General features: G+C 38.2%; 1 protein-coding gene across 1 annotated transcript in view; it reads right to left on the reverse strand.

Moving 5' to 3' along the window:
• The window catches only part of ppef2b (protein phosphatase with EF-hand domain 2b), a 32,339-nt gene extending 25,895 nt beyond the window's left edge, over positions 1 to 6,444 (reverse strand). The window contains exons 1-5 of the mRNA XM_030148301.1: positions 6,136 to 6,444; positions 3,058 to 3,127; positions 2,945 to 2,962; positions 2,279 to 2,287; positions 2,054 to 2,181 (exon numbers count right to left, since the gene is read on the reverse strand). Of these exons, the coding sequence (XP_030004161.1) occupies positions 2,054 to 2,181; positions 2,279 to 2,287; positions 2,945 to 2,962; positions 3,058 to 3,109 (207 nt within the window). The 5' untranslated portion in view covers positions 3,110 to 3,127; positions 6,136 to 6,444. The remainder of the gene's footprint in view (positions 1 to 2,053; positions 2,182 to 2,278; positions 2,288 to 2,944; positions 2,963 to 3,057; positions 3,128 to 6,135) is intronic.
• Between the last annotated feature and the right edge of the window lie 5,244 nt (positions 6,445 to 11,688).

Genomic DNA, 11,688 nt, shown 5'->3' on the forward strand with positions numbered 1-11,688 from the left:
CAGGACAAAACTGAGGTTTTAGTTATAGGTCCTGAAGGCCAGAGAGAGAAACTTTTACCAAAACTAAAAGATCTTAAACCAACACAATTAGTAAAAAATCTGGGTGTGAGTTTTGACTCTGAGCTGAATTTTATCCCACATATCAAAAATATAACAAAAACAGGTTTTTATCACCTTAAGAACATAGCCAGAGTCCGCCCGTTTCTCTCTCAGGCCAGTACAGAGGTGCTAATGCATGCTTTTATTTCTTGTCGCTTAGATTACTGTAATGCCCTGCTCTCTGGTCTTCCCAAAAAGAGTATTTTAAAACTCCAATTACTACAAAACTCAGCGCACGCGTGCTGACAAGGACCAGAGGGCGGGAGCACATTACACCGGTTTTAGAGTCGCTGCATTGGCTCCCCGTACGCTTCAGGATCGATTTTAAGGTTCTCTTGCTGGTTTTTAAATGTCTTAACGGCCTTGCGCCCTCCTGTTTATCTGATCTGCTTTTACCATATCAACCCTCACGGACCCTGGGGTCCTCCGGCACTGGCCTTTTAACCATACCAAAACCCAGAACAAAAACCCAGGGTGAGGCAGCATTTAGCCACTATGGCCCCCACCTGTGGAACAGCCTGCCGGAGAGCCTCAGGACTGCACAGACTGTTGGTATTTTTAAAAGGAGATTAAAGACACACCTTTTAATAAGGCTTTTAACTAATTTTTTAAACTCTTCTTGTTCTTATTTTGTTTTATTTATCACTGATATTTTATCTATTCTATTCTATTTATAATCGTACGTATTTTACTCTTGGTACTGTATTTATTCTATTTATTCTTAGTCCTATGTTCTGCTTTTAGTCTTTAGCTTTTAACACCAGTGTTTCCTCAGGGGGGTCCTCCACACTGGGAGCTGTGTCTGCTCTGCTAGTGGGGGTACTGTCCTCGGGTCCCTTTGGCCCGGCCGCCGGTCCCCCCGATGGCACGGCCTGTGGCTCCTCCCAGTGTGGACGGCCCCAAAGGGGGCGTTTCCTTGATCCTCAGTGCCATCCCATGTCTCCCTGTTGTGTGCGTGTGTGTGCATGTGTAAGTGTGTGGGCGTGTGTGTGTGCGTGTGTGTGTGTGTGCATGTGTGTGCGTGTGTAAGTGTGTGGGCGTGTGTGTGTGCGTGTGTGTGTGTAAGTGTGTGGGTGTGTGTGTGTGTGTGTGTGTGTGTGTGTGTGTGTGTGTGTGTGTGTGTGTGTCTAGTATGGAGGGTGGGAGGGAGGGGTTTTCTTTGTAATTGTTTTTCTGTTTTTATTGTGTAATTGTTTTAATTCTGTAAAGCACTTTGTGTTGCATCTGTGCATGAAAAGCGCTTTATAAATAAAGGTTGGTTGATTGATTGATTGATTGATTGATTGATTACAGTTATTACAGTAAACAAAAGATTACATGATTGTCAATGCAAATAAAACAAATCCAAAATCCATAAGTAAAATTATTTCATTACATGTTTTGATAAATCTCCTCTATTCTTTCCTTATTCAACTTCTTAAGCTATAAAATACTTGTACAGCTCTTCTCTTCCACACTCTGACACCCACAACACAAACACATTTTCTTCACATTAGTTTGAACCCTTTACTGTTTGAAATTAAACCTCCTTCTGTGTTCTTCATCCTGTCATACTAAAACAAATCATCTCTGCAGATTTGCAAAAATCTGTTTCTCGCTCTAAACACAATCAACAATGTCCTTAACTCAGCTAACTCTGTAAACTGAAACAATCCTGATTTAATAAACAACTCATTTGTATGTTCCCTAAAATTAACATTAGACATGATTCTTTTTGCTCTGTTCTGTCATAAAAACAATGGCTTTGTGTTCCTCATGTATGTGTTGGTCCAAACTTCAATACAAGAACTCAAATATGGCAGAATAAGTCAACTATATCACATCCTCATTGCTTTATAATCCAACACATATTTTGCTTTACTCAATACAGAAGTATTTAATACAATTTAATTTCTTCATTAAAATTCTCTCACTCTCTCTCTCTCTCTCTCTCCCCCTCTCTCTCTCTGTCTACCTTGATCTGGTCTTGTTGTCCTGCGTATTCGATGGACTGGAAGATGTTCCAGGTGCACCTGCGCCTCATCTCCAGCCTGGCCACATACTGACGGTACCAGCGCTGGATCAGCAGAGCAGCTCGAATGGCTGCGGAACCAAACCAAACAGACCACAGTAGTCAGTAACCCCTCTGCCCGACACCTCCAGTACATTCAACCACTGTGTCACAGGTAGACGGAATTACCTGTTGCAGCTTCAGGTTCCATAAAGTTAGAGTAGATGGGATGGAAATAGTTAAACACAGATGCTTTTGAACTCAAACTGTGTAAAGAAACTATCATTATTAGGGCTGTAAGGAAATATCGGTTCTGCAATATAGCACGATATATCATTTCACAGTACTGTATCGATATTAAAAAGTACTGTATGGATATTTGTAGGTATTTATTCAAATGCAGATATTGTGGAGGTTCATTTTAGCTTTTTGGTTTTCTTTTTTGTTTATATTTTATTTCACACTCTTTTATTCAATAATGTTGGTTCCTTTGTTTGGATTGAACTCAAATCCTGTTCTGATGTTAGTTGTGAACTAATAGAATCTGAACATTTGAACAGGATCTGAAACTGGAATGTCTGGAAAACACAATTTCAGTTTGAACACAGTTTGAACATTTGGTGATAGAACATTAGATCCTGTTGGGATCAAATACAAATGTGTTTAGGATTTGGGCAGATTTCTGCTGGAATTCAATTCTTCAAGAAAATAATCATTTTAAAAAAGAAACAAACAAAAAATTGCCTTTTTAACGGTATTATGATATATCGTGATATATCGTATCGTGATACTAGTATTGTATCACCAGATTCTTGCCAATACACAGCCCTAATCATTATTAATATTCATGTTTACCTGGAACTGAGATGCTCACTAGAAATGACACAAAATGACATGTTAGAGTCATACGTTTGAAAGGAGAATAATACTGTGACTGTTGGATTAAATGGTGCTGCTAAAGGTTGCACCTCTGTCACATTTCTTCAGCTTCGGTTCTGATTTTCTCATGCCACATCCCATGACTCTTTGCTGTTTTTCCTGTCAAAGACAAATACACTTTTACTGGTGAGATGTAGACACAAAATGATCACAAAATAGCAGTTGGAGGCAGTATTGTATTATCTACTGCATTAATACAGTAAAATAAATCTTGTCATAAGGAAATTTGAGCACATTTAACCCTTTAACCCCTGACACATTATTCCAGGAAAACGTGCTGCTGTGAAACTGCGTCTGTTTCAGGATCATTAAAGCTGCTGTGAGCATGTGTTCGTGTTCCTTTTCTTCAGTGGTTTTGTTTTACTACATAGGTGTCAAACATGCGGCCCAGGGGCCAAACCCGGCCCACCAAAGGGTCCAGTCCGGCCTCTGCGATGAATTTGTGAAATGCAAAAATTACACTGATAATAACAATCCTCTTAGTTCAGGTTCCACATTCAGACCAATTCAATCTGCAGTGGACAGGACCAGTCAAATACTATCAGAATAACTGAGAAATAATGACAAATGCAATTTTTTCTCCTTGTAAATGTAAATATTTTCATGTATTTACACTCAAACAAAGTATAATTTTGCAAAAAAAAAAAAGTGAATAACCTGAACAAATATGAACAACCTGAAATGTCTTAAGAGAAGTAAGTGCAATTTGAACAATATTCTGTCTGTTATTAAATGTTTTGTGTGTTTGTAGATCCACTGTGATCTGTCAGTTCTAATGTACATGTGGAAATGAGAAACTGAGGCAGAATAGTGTTCAAATTACACTGATTTTTTCAGTTTGTTCATGTTATTCACATCTTTTGAAATGATAGTTTGTAGATGGAAACCTGTTCATAATGTAAATTTACTTTTTTTCACTGTAAAACATAGAGGAAAGTTTGGAGTTGACATTATTTCTATATTATTCTGTTATTATTGGACTGGTCTGGTCCACTGCAGATCAGATTCAGCTAAATGTGGAACTGAACTAACATGCGTTTGACAGCCCTGCTTTACTGTGTGTTTTAGGCTCAAAACAGGTGGAACAAGTGGTTCCAGGTACAATAAGCCCCGCCCCTCACACATAATTTAGCTTATTTTGGCATCGATCCAAATGTCTGATGTCGTCATGTCTGTGCGTGTGTTGATGTCAACATAGACAATTATATTATAAGTTAACGGGGGGAAAAAAGATTTAAAAATTCATAAAAAATCTGAACTTTGACCCATTTTTCCCAAAATGTAACCACATCTATTCTGGGTCACTGACAGTCTAGAAACCCAATTAGGTCTGAATTCAAATAATAGTTTTGCTGCAAACGTGTAAACAAACAAACAAAGAAACAAACCAAACTGAAAACAATAGCCCTTGCCTCCCTTTTGGGGGGTAAGGGGTAATAACAGAAACGGACAAAGAGAGGAATTCAAGTTTGACATGTTTTTACTAAATAAGACACTCAGAATGTACATCAATAAGAGATTTAAAGGAGTAATTTTTATTTTTTCTTTTTTTTTAAATGGAATTCTTCCTTTTCCCTCATTCCCCTGTGGTCTCCATAAACTGTAAATGCTCTGCTTGGCTCTGAATTCTTCATTCATTCAACTCCACAGGTCCATCTGCAACACTATTTCTGACTAATGACACCACAAAGGGGGTTTGGAGCGCTGGCCCTTTAAATGCACAGGAGACACTTCAAAAAAAAATTAAGCAGGAATTCAAACAGGTTGTAGAAATCCACTGGATTTTTGCTGGAATGAATATAAAGATAGTTTTGCAGCAGCTGGAGGGTTCAAATTCAAACTGAACTATTAGGGTCCAAATACACAAAGAAATGAAGCACAGACTAATAACAGTGGGTTTAGACAAATATGAGCCCTTTAAGATGTTGAACATGAACTGTGAACTGGAACGGACTCAACAACAAGGATTTGAATTTTGGCCCAGCAGTTTTAGTTTCGGGGCTCTTTGTTTTTTTTGTTTTTTTTCTAAATCAGTCCAGCTGCTTTTTGGCACCTGGTTGAACTCCACAAAGCAGTTACACAGACAGAACTCAGTAAAAACACAGTAAAAATAAATAAATAAATAAATAAAGGAAAATCCCTCCAACACTGTAAACAACAGTAAAAAGAAAAAATGACCAGTAAACGGTGTAAATAAATAAAAACCCAGTGTTCAGAACTCAGAGCTCCTCCTTCACCCTGAACGCTGTGCATGTGTGGATCCACTCTGTCTGTGTAAATCCAACAGTTTCCAGGTTGTTCCATACACAGAAACAGTTGAATCTGGTCCCAGTCATGTGTCTGTCCAATTAGATTCAATTCACATCAATATTAGTTGAGTTCTAATTTTAAATGTGTGGGAAATGGGATTTTCAGTGTTCAGTGTAAATGTCCACAGAGTCCACATTCCACAGTGGATGTGGACAATTTAGTTCCACATACAAGAGACTGTTCTAAGCTACAGGTGGATCCAACTGGAGGAGAATCGGAGTCGTTTGGAATTTTGGATGAATTTTGGAAAATGTCTCAATGATGACAGATGGAAAACTGTAGATGTTGTGACCTTGCTGTGACCTTGAACTTTGTCCTACTGGGACCAAAATGGACTGGGTTGGTCCCAGGGCCTAGGCCTATCTGTGGGGAAGATCTGGGAAAGATGGGTGGAAGAGTTTTACACTAAAGATGAGAACAAACAAACAAACAAACAAACAAACAAACACACAAACACAAAGCAAAGTGATCACAGTACCTCCTGGTGGAGGTAACAATAAAAGCCCAACAGTCTATTTTCACTTTGAGGTGGGAGGGGGAAAGAACAAGCCCCCCCATTCCACAGGCGGCAGTGGGTGCACTGAGCATGCTCAGATGTCTGACAGAACAGACAAGATGTATTCTATCAGCACATTTAGAAATGTTTCCTATTGAGCAAACAGTTAAAGTTTTCTGAATATTTAAAATAAATCATACATTCAGAACACTCAGCACAGACACATCAGGGGTTAAAGGGTTAATTACTAATAGGTTAATACTGTTAGAATGAACATTAATTGATGCAAAATGATCCTTACCTGGCTGTGTTACCTCTCTTTCATTAGTCCCTTCACTTCTTTGGTATTTAAAAAAAAAAAAAAAAAAGATTTTTCCTTCAACCTTAATAGCCGCTGTTACAATTTCCAGCCAAAAATAAAAAATAAAAGTTATGTGTTATCTCAGGCTGTTTCATTCCCAGGTTATAGTTTGAGCCGTCACACACTCTCACTCTGGGCATAGCAGAGCTTCTCAGACGAGGCACTGTGACCACTTACACAAAACAAGATACAAGTGGATTAGGATTAAACCTTACTACGGCTGATATCTACGCTGAATAAACGGATGAGGGCTCTGATAAAGGGCAGCAAGGGTTCGGAAAGTAGGTTGTGTTGACTGCGGCTCAACACTTCCTTCATAAACATGATTCAGTGGATGACTGGAATGATCCCTTACGCACCACCTGGTTGTTTCAGGATCAGTCTACATATGAAACACGTGTATGATTCTCAGAGGCATTTCCCATATGGACAAGATTAAATATTTTCTACGAAGAGCTGAAAGAGGAATTAACCCAATAATACCCACAGATACTTCTGTGTCACTGCACATAGGAATAGTTCTCTCCAGTCACTTTTCCATATGCACAAAACTTTACCAGTATTTACTAAATGTTAGAAAATCAGAAGTGCGTAATGTGTCTGCCCCCCCACCCCCACCCCATAGCCATATTAATTTAAATTAAATGATATAAATTCAAATTGATATAAGATGAAAAAAATGTATATTGATATAAATATGTAATTATTTAACCCATTTCACTATTATTGTTGCTGCCACCACAGTAATACTAACAACAACACTATTAGCATTATCACTATATATTGTTATTATTATCATTATTATAATAATTATTAGCTCTCTCACTTTTTCTCTCTCCCTCCTCTGTCTTCTTTTCTCACTCCCCCCCCCCCCCCCCCCCCCCCCTTACCTTTTCCCTATTGTTCCTAATCAGTCTATATTGCTTAGTTGCTCTTTAGGTTTAATATCTTTTTCATTCTAATATGATACTGTCATTGTTGTTGTTTGTCATTATTTTTCTTTGTTTATTTGTTTGATTTGTCTTTGGTTTATTTGTATTTTTCTTTCCACTGTCACTTTAACTGTATCACTAATTTAAAAAGAGGTGAGTAATGTCAGTTTTTTCATTACATCACAAATTCAATCACAAATATGAAGTCATTCCATAAACATGGCGACAAACATAAATATCATGTTGATTTATAGACATATTCATATTTCTCTCAGACCACCCTCTAAATCTGGGAAAATGCTCGCAAATCTCAGTTGTCTTGAATCTAGAATGCTTGTTACCACTAAAATGATTCAGTTTCCTCATGTGTCCACACGTTTGTTTTAAAACTCTTCTTCTTCAGTTGTTGTAACATCCATCAACATGCGTTTTTTTGTTTTTTTTTGTTTTTTTTGTTCATGCGACTGTAGTTACACAAAAAGGTCTTTCCGTTGCAGTTTTGCATAATATACCAATTCCTCTTTGCCCAAAAAAAACACCTCATGCAAGTGCAAAAAGTTTTCATCAAAAAACAAGAGTTTTGGTGAAATGGTCATTTTTCCATTAGGGAAATTTTTATGTGCAAGTTATATTTTTGTGCAATTTGAGGGTCAACGGAAAAGCGACTTCTGTTTAACCTTTCATAAATGATTTATCATCATGTTTGTCCTCTGTATTTTTCATTTTTAAGTGTAAATCCTGTATTTTCCTTTATTTAATTCACTGATCATGTAAATGTTCATTAAAGCTCAGACTAAATTCAAAGGTTATTACATTAAAATAGAAAACTGAAGAAAAAGGGACTTTTTCAGACAAATCTCTCATTAACTGAACATGAACCCAGTGTGTCCATCCACTGTCACTGATCCAACTGCATGGGTTTCAATAAATGTTTTACATGGTTTATTCATTTCATTGCTTATTTTCTCATTATTTCTTATTTTATACATTTTCTATTCACTTTTGTTCATTTTTGTTAATTAGGCCCGAGCCGAGTGAAGCCGGCGCAGGGCCTATTGAGTCTGCAGTGGGCGCATGAGGACGAAATCACCTGTGACGCGGTCGCCTTTCGCCACTGACGCCACTCTCACACATATTCACATTCACAACACTGAGACCTTTAAGAACAAGTACAGGACGTGGACACGCCCACATATTTAAGAACATGTACAGGACGTGGACACGCCCACATATTTTTGTGTAAAGCACTTTGTGCTACAGTTTTTAATGTATGAAAAGTGTTACATAAATAAAGATTATTATTATTATTATTATTATTATTATTATTATTATTAGGAACCGAGCCCTGACGGGGAGAGGCCCTCTCTCTCACACAATGAGGGAGAGGGCCTTTGCTGTTTTTGTTTTTCGTTGGTTTTTATATTATTATTCTCTCGCCACTTTAACCTGGAATTTGACCCCCTAAACATGCTCAAAAACTCACCAAATTTGGCACGCATGTCAGGTCTGGCGAAAAATTTGATAAAATGTAAAAATTAACCAAAATGAGCTCTCTAGCGCCCCCTAGAATCACAAAAAAGCCCTAGCAGCCAGTAGGAATGTCGTAGAAACATGAAACAAACGCCAAAATTTTTGTCTCATTGAGCCCGACAAATCACGTGCTGACACTCATGACCTAACTCCAACAGGAAGTTCGCAATATGCATTTAAAAAAAAAATGCTAAAATGCAAACTTTTAGTAGGAATGTCGTAGAGACACGAAACCAACGCCAAAACTTTCGTTTAATAGAGCCCAACAAATCACATGCTGACACCTATGAGCTAGCTCCAACAGGAAGTTCGCAATTTGCATTTCAAAATAAAATTTCTAAAACTAACTCCGATCACACCATTTGTCGTATCGTCTTCTACATAGTGCCAGAAGATAGAGTGAACCCTTTTCAAAAAAGTGATCTCGCGCTTTTGTGATAACTGTGGGGGGTTTTTTTTAGAAGCCCTGAAAGTTGCGAAGTCTGAAACTGAAAATTCAATTTGGACTTTTCCCCCACATATTATTGAAGCGACCACAAAAGACAGCAGAAGACTCCTGTGAAAAAATTTTTGCGATATAACATACGGTTTTCGAATTACAACAATTTATGTGAGAAATGGTGTGTGAGTGAACTGCAGTATTAACTGTATTGAGTCACATGTCTGATCTACAGGAGCCATGTGAGGTGAACGTGCGCATGCACACACATGCTGACAGCTGATTGGCTGAAATCTTGCTGCTCAAACAGTGCAGAGGCTGTTTTGGTTTGAAAGTCTAGAAACAACTCATCATAACTCTCATATTTCTGGGGTTACAGGAACAAATTCTACATCCAAATGTAGGAAAATGTCTTTTCTTTCCCAGACTGTTGACATTTGAATGTTAAAGTGTTTAGTTTTGGATCTGTGGGCCTCCAAACACAACAACTGCTGCTTTTTCCCTCCTTCCCTCCTGTGTTCCATTTGTCTCACTCACATGTTTGACTAACTCCACCTTCGTACACTCACTGCTGATTCACTTCTGACTTTGTTTCATCACATTATACATTCAAATGTTGCTCCAACCTTCCAGAAGTCTGACATGACAGAATTTTTCAGATAGGAGCTACTGTTCTGGACTGACGTCAGTTTGTCTGACAGGTGGTTTTTAGTTCATTTCTCTGAAACTCCAGTGTCTCCTCTAAGTCATTAGTGTTGATCAGGTGCACCTGCCATGTTTATGCTCCCATAGCAACCATGGAGAGTCCATAGCAACTGAGTGAGTGAGTGAGTGAGTGAGTGAGAGAGAGAGAGAGAGACTACTGCTACTACTATTACTGATCCAACCTGGAGAATATTAAAAACTGATTATGACTGATTCTCTCCCTCTCATTCTCACACACACACACACACACACACACACACACACACACACACACACACACACACTGTAGAGTCCATAGCAACCATGTGTCTGAGATTACTACTACTACTGCTATTTATACTAATACTACTACTGCTATTTATACTAATACTACTACTGCTATTACTAAAACTAGTACTGCTATTACTACTAGTACTACTACAACTACTGCTATTATACTTCTATTACTACTGCTATTACTACTACTAGTATTACTGATCTAACTTGCATAATTAAAAAAAAAAAAGATTATAACTGCTTCTCTCTGTCTCTCTGTCTCTGTCTCTCTCTCTTACACACACACACACACACAGTAAGGTCTTTCAGAATAAAAGTCTTATTATAAATCGGGAAAAAAAACATAAATCTGCCAAAAAAAACAAGAATGAGGTGTGACCGGTAACAGGTGGTAGCATGGGAGGGGGAACCCAGCCAGAGCGCGAGGTCCCGACCAATGCTGCTTGCAGCTTTAATTATTATTATTATTATTGTTTAAGAACATGTACAGGACATGGACACGCCCACATATTTAAGAACATGTACAGGACATGGACACGCCCACATATTTAAGAACATGTACAGGACATGGACACGCCCACATATTTAAGAACATGTACAGGACATGGACACGCCCACATATTTACACCTGCTTGGAATGAATGGGAGTCAATGGGACACGCCCACTCGGGGTCAGTCATGTGTGTGTAAGTGCACGACATGTGACCTCTGACCCCACAGACATGTGGGGGAGCTTGAGAGCTTTCAAATAAAGCCAAATACGTGGTTACCATGGAAATGGATATATTGTTCCTGCTCAGATTATCAATATTTTTATAACTTTAAAAAAATATATGTTTTTTTTCTTTCTCCTACCCTTTGAGCTCAAATTTGACCCCCTGAACATTTACGAAAACTCAGCAAATTTTTCGGAGTTTTTTTTTAGAAGTTTTACCTTTACAAAAATTGCTTCACCTCAGACATTAAAACACTGATTTGGCTCAAATTTCCCTCTGACGTCTGTCTCCCAGGTCTACATCCTTTCATTGGAAAAATTTAAATTTTGCACTATAGCACCTCCTACAAATTTACCTTTAGGAAAATTGCATCAGTTCAGACATATGAACACCGATTTGGCATAAATTTGAATCTGTTGTTAATCTCCCAGGCCTACACCCATTCATCAGAAGACGATAAAATTTGGCGCTAGAGTGCCACCTGCTGGATGATGGACATACTTGTACTGGACATGCCCTTGGCGAGGGCCTTTCAATGCCGCTTGTGGCTTTAATTATTATTATTATTCATATATAGTACTTTACAATGTGCAGTTGCCTTTTGCTATTTGGAATCTCAATTTCCTGAGGGTTTTGTCCAAGGATCAATAAAGTTCCATCTAATCTAATCCAAACTAATCTAATCTAATCTAATCTAATCTAATCTAATGAATGTGACCATTGTGGAATCTGACAGATGAGTGTTTCTTCTATATGTGATGAACCTGTGGGTGCTTCAGGCTGGTATTACCACCCCACACTGGCAGCTGGCAGCGTGTGTGTGAAAACAGCATTTTCTGTTGAGGGAGACGATTAAACCTCCTCACATTCACAACAGTGAATGCTTTTGTCTTGT

The sequence above is a fragment of the Sphaeramia orbicularis genome, chromosome 12 (assembly GCF_902148855.1).
Source record: "Sphaeramia orbicularis chromosome 12, fSphaOr1.1, whole genome shotgun sequence".
NCBI classification, from domain to species: Eukaryota; Metazoa; Chordata; class Actinopteri; order Kurtiformes; family Apogonidae; genus Sphaeramia; species Sphaeramia orbicularis.